At 37.9% G+C, this 16,021-nt stretch overlaps 1 protein-coding gene across 2 annotated transcripts in view; it reads right to left on the bottom strand.

The window, feature by feature from the left end:
- Positions 1 to 16,021, bottom strand: part of Ptprr (protein tyrosine phosphatase, receptor type, R) — a 256,745-nt gene that overhangs the window by 223,648 nt on the left and 17,076 nt on the right. For both annotated transcript variants that reach the window (XM_006513382.2, NM_011217.2), the window contains exon 2: positions 2,892 to 3,187. In XM_006513382.2, the coding sequence (XP_006513445.1) occupies positions 2,892 to 3,187 (296 nt within the window). The remainder of the gene's footprint in view (positions 1 to 2,891; positions 3,188 to 16,021) is intronic.

Genomic DNA, 16,021 nt, shown 5'->3' with positions numbered 1-16,021 from the left:
CATCCTGAGAACCCAGTGACGGAGCCACAGAGTTTCTATGCACATTTGGCTAACGCCCATCTCTGTCTCATCTCAGAATTGACTCGGAAGCCTTCCTTTTCCTTCTATGTTGTATTTGCAGAGCCAACAGTGTCTTCACGGAATTTCTAGAATGTAATCATCACTCCATGGGATAAACATATTCATTGTGTTGTTCTTTCCATAGAACAAATAAACTATAGCTTTTCCTCACTACAGAAGAAAAAGGAAATAGATAAATTTTGTTTATAGACGAAAATCTCTTCAGGAATTTTTTGTTGTTGTTGCACCAATTAGAAATCAGGAAGGAGAGGAGGTGCCCGTCCTTCTTAAATTTCTCAGTCTAAACCTCATTGCCAATATCCTCAGAAAGAGGAGCATGGGCTAAATATTGGAGGACAAAATAAGAATTGTTACCATCTGACTGGGAACTCTTAGAAGTTACGTGCACATTTCAGAGGTTTAGGATAGCTTTTGACCTTATGATTAAAAAAAAAAAAAAAAAGCATTTCAGGCATTTATTCTGTTAAAGTGACAGCTACTTATTAATACTGCTCATTTTATATTTATTAAACTAAATGATAATTCATCAGTATCACTGAAATATTCCCTAAGGGGGAAGAAAGGCCACATCAGAATTTGTGTACAGTGTATTTGTGTCAGTTTAGGTGTGTTTTGAGCATAGAAACACATATATAAGTCTTATATGCACAATACACCAGTTACTCCATCAAGACCATTAAACTGTTGTCAAGTATATTTTTGTGCTGCCTATGATCTATTCTTAGATTGCTTTTCAGGGAAGAGTGCCTCGCAAGCCTACTGATCCTTACGTGCATGTCACCCTCTGCTTTAGGAGAGTCTGAGCATCATCGGTTTATATGAAAAATAACCCCATCTCTCCAGTTTTCCTAGGAAATTACCATTGAATAAATAATGTAAGTAGTTTTGTACAAACAGTTTTGGCAATTACAGTTGTGATTAACTACAAAAGTTAATATATGAACCATGGATGCATTACAAAATTAGTTAAGTACCCACTGAGGTGCAAATATTATAAAGGCTGCTTAGGAATTGAGTTTCATTTTACCTCCAACTCCAACCCTAGGTGAATTTTATTTTTTTTAATTATTTTTGCTGCAGGTTGGAGAGAATTCTTGCAGCAAAATTACTTTTTGGCTCTGTATCATTATCCCTCAAAAGACAAAGCCCCGTTTCTTCATAAATCCTTACACTATGCATAGCCTGAAAATAAACTTACTTCCCAGAATTTCTAATTGATGGCTCTCATTGTCTATAATATTAAAGTAACTAGATAGTACATGATATTAAAAAGATAGACCAAACTTCTTGAACTGTAACTCACAGTAACGTAGGCATTGATGACTATGGAACTACAATAACCAGTAGCATAGCATGGACGCTGCCAGATGCAAGAGACACAGTTAACGCCACCATCCTCACTGCATAGACAGGCACGTGACTCTCACTCTCATAACATCTGTTGGTCTTAAAGGAAAAAGTTCCAGCCTTACAGGAGATCAAACGACCTATGTCAAGAGTTCTTATGTCCTCATTTCATGATTCCTATTATTCCCTTATTCTAATTCCTGGCAATTTCTCCCCTAGTCATTTCTCAAGCAAGAACAAACACTGTCTCATTTGTCTCTTTTTCTAGATATTCTAAATGTAACTGGGCTAAATAAATACTCAATACATATTAAAAATATCAATGAATGGATGCCTGCTTATTATCTTGGGAAAATACTATATCTATATATCTCTCTATATTTATATATATAATCTATATATACACATATATGTATATATATGCATGTATATATATATATGCATATGAAACAAGTGCAGTTCAATTTCATCATGTTATGAATAGGAGTTATCACAAAATAACCATACTTTCACTGAATTATGCTGTCCCTAAAGTCAAATTATTTGAATTTGAACAGAAGTTGAAAAAAACCATTTACTTATAGATTGGTATGAGTTTTTTGCTTTTGTTATCAAGCTTTAAAATGAGAATTTAAATTAGTTCTAAATACAGTTTGGTATTTCAATTCATATATATAGCATGTAACCATCAATAATGTTGAAGGCTTTATTTGGCTTTGTGGCTCAGGGTGGCTTTGAACTCATGACAGTCCTCCTCAAACCAGTATGAGAGAGCACTGGTTAGTATGAAAAACAGATTGAACCACGGAATGGATTTTCATATAACACTTTCACCGCTTGAGAAACTCTGGTTGGGTTATCTACCCTTCTGGGATTATGGTATCATGGAAATGTTAATGCTTGCCCAGGGATATTAGGAATATTATTACAGATCTCTGCCTTCCAACCAATTTTATTTACTCCAGTGACAGAACACTGCTCATCAACCTCCCCGATAAGAACTCTCTGTTTCAATTGTCTCTTTGTTTGTTACAACCGGAGTCAAGAGAATCGTTGGCAATTGCTACTTATTTATACATGTTGATAATAGGCCTATTCTTTAAGAATGTATTACACAGAAGGCAGGAGGCTCTGTATAAGATATGGTCTGCTGTAACAGTAAAGCCTTCCTAATAAAATCTTTATTTCTCCATATGTACATGTTACGGACCATGCCTGTGACATAGAAAAAAATCTTATTTCATGGGGAAGAGAAATAATGAGTAGCAAATAAACCATATCAGAGAATGGGAAATTCCCTGGTAAGTAATCATTGAGACCCAATGCTAAATGTTCACAATTAGTCTCTCTCTTGTTTTCCAGTGTCAGTCACAGAGGGGAACATCAGCACTAGTGCTAACATCAGCCTCAGCATCATTATCAACATCAGGACCAGCATCAGTGCTGGCTAACTTGGTACTTACCACCACAATCACATTTGCTGCTGGAATTGGGAGATTTTCTATTTCAAGATCTTGATCAGACTCAGCCAACAGATTAAGAGACGGGTCATATGCAGGTCTAGGAAATGCTGAATTAATAATCTGGTGATGTTTGCTTATTTGAACTTCGGAAGGGGAGTGGTAGTTATGTTTGTATGCCTCTTGTGCGATGTCCAGGCTCTTCTTGATATCCTGTGAATGGTCATAAATGAACACCGGCTTCCAACTCTTCTTTTGACGAATAGCCAAAAAGTGATCATTGTTTCTGGAAAAACAACCTACAAGACAAGAATCAGAAAGAAATAAAAGATCCTATCCAGAAAATCATATAGAATATATATGTTTGTGGGTTTGCATGCATGTATATTTTTGTGTACTAGGCCATCTTCTGCTACATATGCAGCTAGAGACACGAGCTCTGGGGGGGGGGGGTACTGGTTAGTTCATATTGTTGTTCCACCTATAGGGTTGCAGACCCCTTCCACTCCTTGGGTTCTTTCTCTAGGTCCTCCATTGGGGGCCCTGTGTTCCATCCTATAGATGACTGTGAGCATCCACTCTGTATTTGCCAGGCACTGTCATAGCCTCATATGAGACAGCTATATTTGGGTTTCTTCAGCAAAATCTTGCTGGCACATGCAATAGTGTCTGGGTTTGGTGGCTGATTATGGGATGGATCCCCGGGTGGGGTTGTCTCTGGATAGTCCATCCTTTCGTCTTAGCTCCAAACTTTGTCTCTGTAACTCCTTTCATGAGTATTTTGTCCCTATTCTAAGGAGGAATGAAGTATCCACACGTTCGTCTTCCCTCTTCTTGATTTTCTTATGTTTTGCAAATTGTATCTTGGGTAGTCTAAGTTTCTGGGTTAATATCCACTTATCAGTGAGATGGCAACAATTTTTGATTGTCTGATAGCATCCTTATTTATCATACCATAAAATTACATCTGTTTCTCAGCCTTTCTCTTGACTAAATAGTGCTATGTGAAAATACATCTCCACTGGTAGGTGACTAATGTGAAGAGAGATGTATATAACCTTGCTTTCACCATTAGTAATGACTTAGATGTGGCCAATGCAATAGGAGTATGATATGGAAACCATGTGTTAAAGTGCAACAACATAAAAGAATGCTGCTCTCTGGTAAGAGGAGAATACTCTGGCTGTCTCTGAACTTCTGTGGAGTAGAGAAACAATTTTCAACCTTATTATAGCTGTTGCTATTATAGATGTTTTAGTTATAGCAATTGAGCCTGAACACCAACAAGTACATTCATTATTTCTCCCGTTAGACAAATATTTTTTCAATTTAATATCTGCTGTTCTCGTTAGTTGATAACCGTAGAGGAAAATAGGTATTATATCTAATTTAAAAATCATTGTCTGGCTAATCAACCCATTACAAAAGAAAAAAAAACCCACCGCAATCGACTTTTTGATATTAAAGAGAGGAACAGATTAAAACAGCAATACTAGCAATATAGGTATGCCAGATTTGCCTGTTGGAAAGCAGCCTGAGTAATTACTTCTACATTTAGCATATCTTTTTGTAGACAATTTTTCTTTTATCTTTTATACATTATGTTTTGCCAAGACCTAAAAGTTGTTTTTGTAATTTTGCCTTTTGTGTTCATTCCTAAGGTCACATGTTAGTATCAACATTACAATATAAAACAATGCTTATAATGTACAGACATTGACATATCTGAAAAACAACTGAATTTATGTTGAACCTGTGAGGAAGCTCTAAACTAGAAGTAAATACTTAAAAACTGTAGACATGGGAGTGGGGGAAATGGTGAAAGGCTGAATTCGTTAAGTTTGCTGTGGTAATCATGATGGCTTGAATTCAGAGCCATAGTAACAAGAAAAGCTAATATCATGCCTTGTGCCTGTACTGTCATGACTAGCAAAGATGGAGATAAGAGAAGCCATGGGCTTCTTAGTCAGCTAGTCTAGCTAAATTATGGAGTTCCAGGATCAAGGAAAGACCCTGTCTTGAAAAAAAGGTGAAAAGGAAGACAAAAACACCTTGATCAAAGGTTGATCTCTGTCAACTACAAATACACATACACAAACACAAGCATACAAAAGCACACTCACACAAACACACACACTCACATACACATCATAACCATGTCTTGGAAAAAATTAATGACAACAAGGTCCACCACACACACACACACACACACACACACACACACACACACACACACACACAGACAGACCATAAGCATGCCTTGGAAAAAAAACTGATGATAACCAGGGCCAGTACTTGTGAGGCAGCAACATGAGGATCTGTAAGTCTTTGAGCTCCTGAGTCAAACCTTGTCTCAAAAACTGAGCAAAATGAAACAGTAATTTACAAAGTGGTGGCTTTGCCTAGAGCCTCAGTTGGTTGTCTATGATTTTTGTAAATACAGTGCCCCAAAGTAAACTGGGCAGGGGTGGGTTTATTTTAGCTTACATCCCAATCTTTGAGGAAAGCTATGGTAGAAACCTGGAAGCTGGGATTGAAGCAACAGCCACAGAGGAACACTGCTTCCTGGCTTGCTCCTCATGGCTTCACGGCTGGTGTTTTTTTGTTTTTTTGTTTTTTTTTAATGCTATCCATCCAGGATTGCCAGCTCCGGACTGTCACCACCTCCAGTGAACTGGTCCTTTTTACATCAATTATTAGTCAAGCAAACATCATACAGACTTCCCCAAGGTCAATTCAATAGAGTTCTTTTTGACTGAGGGTCCATTTCTCTGGTGACTCTAGCTTCCAGCTTAGAGGAAAAAAAAAACTGATAAGAACACCTTGATGAGAATGACTGAAGAATCTACAGCAAAAGCTAGAAAAGATCACACCTAAGGAGCTGTAGTCATAGGAAAGGAAGAAAGAAATAGAGCTTATGGAAGTATAGGAAACATAAGAAGGGCCAGTTTTACTGAGAATTCAAGTGACCCTGAACATTTGGTAAGGTTTCCTGGACATTGAGAGGAACAGATCTGACATGGAAAAAGCTTGAGGACAGAGAGGATTGCCAACCTTGCAGAAGTGCTAAGGTTGTCATCTTTCTTTGGCAAGTCATATTTATATTAGTGTATGTTAATTGCATGAGACAACGTGTTTCATCATGACATTTTCATGCTAGTATATGATGCACATTGTTATATCCATATATTTTGCAATAGTTTCTTCCTAGACTGAAACATTCTACCCTGCAGAGAAGCTCCTTAAGCAGAAAGATAAATTACTCAAAAGAGCTTCAGGAAGTCTCTGAAAATGACCACACTCATTAATAAGCAATAAAAGCTGAGAATCTCTCGCCAAAGAGCACAGCCCAGGTCTAACAAAGAAGAAACCAGCTGAGCTGCCTACAAGAGGTTTAGGTCAACTGAGAGACCAGGAATACTCTCCAATCTGTTGAGCTGCCTACAGGCTTAGCAGTGTGCTCCAGGTCCCCACCCTTTTGTGAACTGTCACCCATGCTGGGGTGGGCTTTGATGATGCAGCCGTCTTTGAGTCATTTCTGCTTCTGTAAGTAACCTCTCTCCCATATTCCTGTAAGTAACCCCGATAAACTCACTGGCTCATCAATTGGACTTTGAGGGTATCCATACTTTGGTCTGTCATGGGCTCCTTGTCTGGGGTGAGTAGATGTGAGTCTGTCAAGAAAAGTTGTGTCACATAGCACTACCTGACCCATCACCTTGACTGGTTCTACCTTTTCTTACCTTCTGACCTCCTTCCTCTCAAATAATTTCTCTTTTACTTTCATACTTTTTGCTTTATGAATAAGTTCCTTTTTAAAATTGAAAGTCGACTTTTTCATACAATATATTCCAATGATAGTTTCCCTTCCCCCAGTTCCTCTCAGATCCTCTCCACCTCTCCACCCACCCAGATCCACATCCTTTCTTGCTCTCTCTCATTAGAAAGCAAACAGGCACCTAGAAAAATTAATAAAATAAAAAGAATGAAAAACAAACAAACCAGAATGAAATAAAACAAGCAAACAGAACAAAAAGAAGAGCCAAAGAAAAGGCACAAGAAATACACACACACACACACACACACACACACACACACACACTTTTGCAAAAAAACTTCCATAAAACACAAAACTGGAAACCATAATATAAGCAAAAGACCTTTAAGAAGACGACGACAACAACAATAAAATGACAAAGTATTATGAGCCAAAAGAAAAAAAAAAACCCTTTCCAAAAATAACATTGAGTTCACTTTGTGCTGGCTGTCTGCTGCTGGGTGTTGGGCCTGGTCTTAATTGGGGTCATATCAGAGCCATGAAATTGCCTTGTTTCAGGTAACAGGATGACACCCTCCTTTCCATGAGGACTCCTGCAAACAACACGCTTTTGCTCATTTTATTTTATTTTATCTTATCTTATTTTATTGTATTTTATCTTATTTTATTTTAAGGCTGAATAAAACTCTATTGGGAATGTGTGCTACATTTTCTTCATTCACTCATCTATCAGTGGATTCCAAGGTAGATTCTATACCTCATCTATTTTCACCATAGTGTGCAGGTGTCACTACTGTATACCGACCCCTGCGCATAGGACTGCACAGGCTATAACTGCATCATATGAAAATTCAAAGATTAAATACTCTTGAAGAAGTTTAAAAGGCCCAGAAGCTCCTGAGTATGAGTGTAATACATCAGAGACATTGTATCTTGTCTGTGCTAAAATAGAACTGTTAGACAAACACACAAAGCAGCTTCTACCTGAGTAACATGACAAGCGAACTGATAAGAAGAGAGCACTGGAGAGGAGTAGAAGTCCAAGTCCATGAGAAGGCTGATCACCTATGTACCTACCCCTTCCAGCTTACTCATCTCTAGCCAAACCACAGAAGGTACAGGCCACAGAGAGAACTTAAAGAGAGAGACTCTAGCTTGAAATCTTTGTTGCATTAAAACAACAACAACAACCACAACAAAACCCACCGCACAAGTCCAGGACAGCCCTACAATCTCTTCTATCTTCCTCCTCTCCTCCCCATGCCCCGCTTCAAGCCATATACTTCATAATGAGTTGTTCCCATGGCAAGAGATGAAAGGGAGAGAGGGCTCACTGGATGTCATTCATTCCCAAGATAACAGCATCCATCCATTCATCATGGTAGATTTGTCATGATGTAATCAGTTCCGTCAAGTCTCTCAACCCCCACTTGAAACGAATTTCAGTTTCTGACACAGGAATTCTGGAGAACACATTCAGAGCATAGAAAGACTTAGCATCCAAAATAAATAAGATACTGGAACAACCAAAAGGCAAGAAAGCAATCTGCTAAAAGAAGAAGAAAAGAAGAAGAAGAAAAGAAGAAGAAAAGAAGAAGAAGAAGAAGAAGAAGAAGAAGAAGAAGAAGAAGAAGAAGAAGAAGAAGAAGAAGAAGAAGAAGAAGAAGAAGAAGAAGCAGCAGCAGCAGCAGCTGACCAGGTATTTCCCTAAAGAAGACAGCCAGAGAAGCAGCAAGGGGTATGGGAACTGTTTCAGCATCAGTCATCATTAAGAACAGACAAATTGAAAGTTTGACATTGTATCTCCCCATACCTGCTTAGGATTGCTCTCATCAGGATCAATAGGATGTGGAGAAAATGAAACCCTCAAACACTACAGATACAACTGTACAGCTACGAGGGCACATGGCTTCGTCAAAGCATTTAAACAAGAACATCTCTATGACCCAGAAACTTCACTATTGAGATTTCAGCTGAACAAATGAAATCAGTTATATTTTTTTGTTACGTGATCTTTCTCTATTTTCAATTTAATTAAGTTTTCATGAAATTTGTCAAGTACACAAAATAATTTTAATTACACACAAATCTATGCTAAAAAAATGAACTACAACAGAGAAGAAAAGGGACTCTTTTTCCTTTTATTCCCATTCCCATTCTCCTTAGAAGGTGGCCCCCGTCTCAAACCCCTCTATGATCTCTCAACCCCCCTGAAGAGGCAATGACATTGTTATAATCATTGTAGGACTAAACTCAACATCCAAGATAGAGACTCAATGCAAGGTCTACAAATAAGTTAGTAGGTAAAAAGAAAACAAAACAAAAAAAAAAAACCCATGCATTATTTACAGAAAATAATATTACCTATCTGTCAGAGAAGGACATCTGGTTATTTGTAGCAATGTGGTTGAGGCTGGAGGACAGTATGATATAGTAAAATAAGCATGGTATGTGTACCACATGGTCTCATTTCTAGAATCTAAACAGCTAAACTCACAGAGGTAGTAAGTAGTTATGGTTGCCAGAGGCTGGAGTTAGGGTACATCTACGTACTAGGTACTTTTACTTGAACTTCACATTTTATACAGAGTTTGACTCATAAATCTTATAGCCTTGAAAAGTACATGACCACTCATAGATTAAATATATATGATCACTCAACTTTTAGAAGAAAACAGAAAAAAATTGTATATAACTTTAGACAAGGAGTTTTGATAGATAATGCTAAATTCCCATACAATAAAAGAAAATTGGAGTTGATGAGGTACCTCAGGGAGTACAGGTACCTAATTCCAAGCTTTTTGACCTGAGTTTGGTTCCCAGAACCCACATGGCAGAAGGGGAGAACTGACTCCCATTGCTAGCACCCATAACCTGTAATATTACCTCCAGGGGAATCTATTGCCTGTGAGTTGTGTGGAGACATCAACTCACATACACACATTCCCACATAGACATCACATAAAATAAAATACATAATAAAAATTGATGTATTTGACATTAAACTCCTTTTGTTATGTGAAAGACACTGCTAGGAAGACGAGAGACCACCTACATATTGAAAGGAAAGAATTTCAAGCCACCACAGATGTCATCAGGATATATAAAGACCTCTCAAAATCCACCAGCTGGCAGATAAACCAATTTATACATGGGATAAAGATTTGAAGTGCATTAATTAATGCCAGTAAGGCATTAGCGAACTTATGTTTAAAAGTATGATGTAAATTTTGTTTCAGAAATTTCAAATGAAAATTGCTAATAATATCCAGTGCTAATAAAGACCTAAAAAAAGGAGGCTTCAGATTTTTCGGTAAGAATTCAAATAATAGAGGCACTCAGGGAAAGAGCTTGGCTGTTTTCCTAAAATTCAACATGCACGTTCATAGGATATGGCAAACTCACTTCTTTGCACACCTACCACAAAGAAATCTTAGAGAAATCAAATCTTATATTCAAACAAAAATATTTTTAAAAATTTGTAGCAACTCTACTAATAAATTTGCCTCAATGGAAATAACTCAAATATCCTTCAAAAGGTTAATGAATAAATAAACTTTGATAATCTATACAGTGAAGTAGTAATCATCCTAAAAATGAATGAACTGTTGATCCATGTGACTTGAATAAATCTGAGAGGTTTTAGACGGAGTGAAAGAAGACACCGAGAGAACATCATCGTGTCTCCTATTTAATTGACATTCTCAATAGAAAAAGACTGCAGTGTTAAAAAACAAGCAGATGATTGTCAGCATGCAGGGTAAGGACTGAGAGAAGGAGAGGCTGAGTTACACTGGGGTGATCAGAGATGTGACCCAGTGTGCAGACTCTGGGTGAGCTTTTGCTCAGAATCAAGCATTCTCCTTAGTATAAAGTTTTCTAGAGATAGACAAGTTCACAGATGCCACCAGTTTGGTGACAGAGGTTGAGGAATGATCTTCTGATATTTTTACTTTCTATGTGCAAAGTGGGAAGAAGCCACTTTAAGAGTGAATGAAAGGAAGACACTGGAGGTTCAACAGCCCCCTATCTATCTATCTATCTATCTATCTATCTATCTATCTATCTATCTATCTATCTATCTATCTATGAGCAGAACAGCTTTATATTCATACTTAGATTGCAGTTTGACAGCATAACCATTTAGCCAACATCATAAGCACCATCAAAAGATTTCCTCTTGAAAGGTCATTTAAAGACAAAGTTCAGGAAGATGTGTGCCAGGGTTTTTCCTGGGTTGCTGGCTGTTCACGGGCAGTTTCTCCGGAGGGATGCAGGCTTTCTCACAGAATGCTTACTAAGTGGCCTTTTAAAGCCACACATCTGCTTTCCAAATAAGAGTGCTTTTTATTATAAAAAGCCAACATTTGCATGAGAATAACCAGTGCGTTTTGATATAAACAGGTATTACTTTCTGGTTATGACCTTAATGATACATGAAGAGATTTTCACAAGGAAAAAGGGGTATTTATGAAACTCTTTGGCCAGAGTGAGTACATTTGTGATTTGTTACTTCAAATTTAATATAGGTTACTCCTAGACACAGAAGGTCCAGTGGTCTTTGGAAGATCCCTCACAATAAGTCTTTGCACAGCAAGTTTTATGTTTCTGAATTATGATTGGAAGGAAAGTCTGAAGCAACATTTTAAAAACACCCTGCCCTCCAAAAGGAGCAATCAAAACAGGCCATTGGGATCTCTGACACTTATGTTTTAAGCACTGTTATCCCTTTTTTTTCTCTAGAGAGGAGAGTGAAATTGGTAATATCAGGAGCTTTTTCTTGGCAATGTCTACATAAAATGCACAAGTCTATAAGCAGCATAGAAATGGATTTACATAAAGGAAAAGTTGTGATTTATTTAGTCAGTTTTTGCTTACTATTGATTTTCTCTAAAACTGCTTTTCCATGCATATAAAAAAAATGACTTTTTGGCGCTTATAGAAACAGCAAGGTCAAGAAATGAGAGCCTTGAATGTAGGAAGGAAAACATTAGAAAAAAACATTCAGTTGTTCTATAGCTATATTGGTAGTGAATGCCCTAAACATCACTACAATGCCAATCTTCAGTCAAAAGTAGGCATATAACATCACTGAAATTTACACATTACAGCCTCCCAAGATATGATGGTCAAGGTCTGTGAGGACCACCTCTCAAGGCATAAGTGCTTACTCCAATTGATCATAATGGTATATTATGCAGGCGGTTTGAAAGAGTCAATAGTGATTGTGTTAACAAGTTTTGTTGACTTCTGCTTGCATGTCCTTTTATGCTCTAACAACATACCTCTGCATATTTATATATTTCTCTGTGTATACAGGCTTGTTCTATATATATATATGGATAACAGACAACCAAGTTGATAACCATGATCATCCTTAAAGACCAACTCTCTTGTTACAAAAATAAAAATGAAACCAGGATTTCTGTAAGATGTCAAGAACTGCATTTGCTAAAACTGCAAACACACACAGAACCCAAGAGGCTTGAAGTAGAAAGCCCCCACTAGTTTCCCAGAAATATAGCCTATAAGCATTTACTATTAAAAGGGGAAAACAGTCTCACTGGGAGGTGCTGGACTGTTAAACAGCCATGTGTTTGACTAGTTACGTATCTGATTTGTCTACATTAGAAGCTTAAAACAACAACAGCAGAGTAAGGCCTGTGAGGGCACAGCAGGATATATTCTCCTCTATTTAGAGAAGTACCTGAGTCCCCAAATAAGGAATGGTTTCAGCTAAAGCACCTGTAAATGTTTCCTATGCAATCTTTGACATACTCACTACCACAGTCCCTCAGCATTCCATTAGAACAGAAAAGCAGTTCCCTATTTTTCACTTGCATTGCACTATAAAGACACTGGGTGCCCTTTCTTCTTCCAAATTTTCTCATCCATTGAAAGTTGAGCTGTACCACGAGAAACTCGAGTGGACAGCCATTGCGGGAAAGTTTCAGTGGTGCTATGTGCTGATGGAAAAAATTGTCATGGGAGGCTCGTCTCCTGTTTCTTGATTACCACTCATCTTTAATAGAGTTGTTTTTTATGAATAGGTGTCTGTTACAGAGTGGAACACAATACAGTAAAAGCAATACAGTTTGGGACAATGACAATTGGAATAAGTCAGATTTTGCTGGAAAAAATAAACAATATATAACAGCTCAGATGGAAGGCGTCAGATGTCTCCCAGTTCTGGAAGAATGGAGTTCATTGCCTGGAGGGGAGGTTGACAGAAATGTGTGTTGAATTCTAAATAAATGTTACACTGAGCCCAAGATCTGCTCTCTTGGAGGAAGCTGGAGTACAGAACACTGCCCATATGGCTAGAGTGCTTTTCTTAGCCAGAAAAATGGGAACCTTCTCCTATTTCTGAAATCCCTGAAGAAATTACAGGATTCAAGGGTACTTGATAAATAATGAAGTAATGTAATTTTATATACACTTTTGGATACATAAATAATGAAATATAATTATTTACAAGTAAGTAGTCATAGCAATTAGAAACTGTCCCCATTGACTTGAAAAAATATTTTCTTTAGATTAGCATAAAAAGTAACCCATTGGTCCTTGAAGCTGGGGCAGACCCCTAGTTTGTCTGCTTCCGTAAAGACTCCATATCTTGATCCATCCTAGAGGACCTGCTGCCATTACCTACCAAAACCCCCACCCTCCCGAATACCACTCCCCTTCTGTCCTTTCTGCCCCTTCTGCCCAGTCCTTGCAGCGGGGCAGACCCCTAGTTGGTCTGCCTCCTTAAAGACTCCATATCCCGATCCATCCTAGAGGACCCACTGCACTCAGAGCAGTTGAGGATCCACTGCACTTAGAACAGTTGAGGACCTGCTGCACTCAGAGCAGTTGGACAACAGCTTGACTGCTCCACTGAAGACCCAACTGTCTGAAGGCCTCCCAAGAGATCTACTGCAGGCAGGGCAACAGATTATCAACTTCTCTGCCCTTGTGAAGAGCCTCCAGTTGGAAGGCCCCACTGGTGATCTGATACAGCCAGGGCTGCAGGCCTACCTGCAGACCTCAAACAACCTAGGGACAAAAGAGGCAGACTCCATACAGTCACCCAGACCAACAAACACCAGGGATATCCAGATGGAGAAAGGCAAGCACAAGACAATAAGCAACAGAAGCCAAAATATGTAGGCATCATCAGAACCCAGTTCTCCCACCACAGCAAGCCCTGAAAACAACACCTGAAAATCAGGAATCTGTCCTAAAACCCTATCTCGTGAAGATAATAGCATTGTTTAAGAAGGATATCAATAACTCACTGAAAGAAATACAGGAAAACACAGGTAAACAGGTAAAAGAATTGAATAAAGCAATCCAAGACCTAAAGGTAAAAGTAGAAACAATAAAGAAAAAACAAATGGAGGCAAACCTAGAAATGGAAAACCTGGGAAAGAGATCAGGAATTGCAAATGTAAGTATTACCAACAGAATACAAGAGATAGAATAGAGAACCTCATGTGTAGAAGATATCGTAGAAGAGATTGACACAACTTTCAAAGAAAATTCAAAACATAAAAACTCCTAACTCAAAGCATCCAGGAAATTCAGGACACAATGAAAAGACCAAATATAAGAATAATTGGAATTGAGGAGAATGAAGATTCCCAGCTCAAAGGACCTGAAAATGTCTTCAACCTAAAGAAAGAGATGGACATAAAGGTACAAGAAGCCTATAGAACACCAAATAAATGGGACCAGAAAAGAAAATCTTCTCTTCACATAATTATCAAAACACTAAATGCACAGAGTCAAGAAAGAATATTAAAAGCTGCAAGGCAAAAAAAGAAAAAAAGAAAAAGAAAAAAAGAAAAAAAAGCCAAGTAACATTCAAAGGTAGACCTATCAGTATTACACCAGACTTCTTAACAGAGACTATGAAAGCCAGAAGAGCCTGGTTAGAGGTCATGCAGACACTAAGAGAACACAAATGGCAGCCAAGGCTACTAAACCCAGCAAAATTCTCAATCAACATAGAGGGTGAAACCAAAATATTCCAGGACAAAACCAAATTCAAACAGTTTCTACCAACCCAGCCCTACAGAGGATCCTGAAAGGAGAACTCCAACACAATGAAGGTACTTGCACCAAAGAAAGGACAAGATATTAAGCATCTCACAACAAGGTCAAAAGCAGAGACCCACGAGCACATAAAACCACCTACAAAAACAAACATATCAAGAACCAACAGTCATCTCTCTTTAATATCTCTCAATATTAATGGACTTAACTCACCTATAAAAAGACATAAGCTAACATACTGGATATGCAAACAAGATCCAGCATTTTGCTACATACAAGAAACACACCTCAACTACAAAGACAGGCACTATCTCAGAGTAAAAGGATGGAAAAATGTCTTCCAAACAAATGGGCCCAGGAAACAAGCAGGAGTTGACATCCTAATATCCAATAAAATAGACTTTCAACCAAAAGTTATCAAGCATGATGAAGGATACTTCATATTAATCAAGGGGAAAATCCACTAAGAGAAAGTCTCAATTCTGAACATCTATGCCCCAAATGCAAGAGCACCCAAATTCATAAAAGAAACTTTACTAAAACTCAAAACACACAATTGAACCCCACACAATAATACTGGGAGATTTCAACACCCCACTCTCACCAATGGACAGGTCATTGAAACAGAAACTAAACAGAGACACAGTGAAACTAAGAGAGGTTATGAACCAAATGGACTTAACAGATATTTACAGAACATTTCACCCTAAAACAAAAGATTACACCTTCTTCTCAGCACTTCATTTTACCTTCTCCAAAATCAAACATATAACTGGTCACAAAACAAATCTCAGCAGATACAAGAAGATTGAAATAATCCCATGCATCCTATCAGATCACCATGGCCTAAAGCTGGTTTTCAATAACAGCAAAAACAACAGAAAGCCCACATACACTGGGAAACTGAACAACTCTTTAATCAAGATAACTTGGTCAGGGAAGAAATAAAGAAAGAAATTAAAGACTTCCTGGAATTTAATGAAAATATTGATGCATCATACCCAAACTTATGGGACATAACAAAAGCAGTGCTAAGAAGAAAGTTCATAGCATTAAGTGCACTGCTAAAGAAACTGGAGAGATCTTATACTAACAACTTAACAGCACACCTGAAAGCTCTAGAACAAAAAGAAGCAAACTCATCCAAGAGGAGTAGAAGGCAGGAAATAGTCAAATTTGGGGCCAAAATCAAGCAAATAGAAACAAAGAAAACAATAAAAAGAATCAACAAAGCAAAAGCTGGTTTCTTGAGAGAATCAACAAGATAAATAAACCCCTAGCTAAACTAGCTAAAGGGCCAAGAGGCAGTATACAA

Source organism: Mus musculus, chromosome 10 (genome assembly GCF_000001635.26).
Source record: "Mus musculus strain C57BL/6J chromosome 10, GRCm38.p6 C57BL/6J".
Classification (NCBI taxonomy): domain Eukaryota; kingdom Metazoa; phylum Chordata; class Mammalia; order Rodentia; family Muridae; genus Mus; species Mus musculus.
Note: the sequence above shows the minus strand (reverse complement) of the source record. Positions and strands in the feature narration are given on the sequence as shown.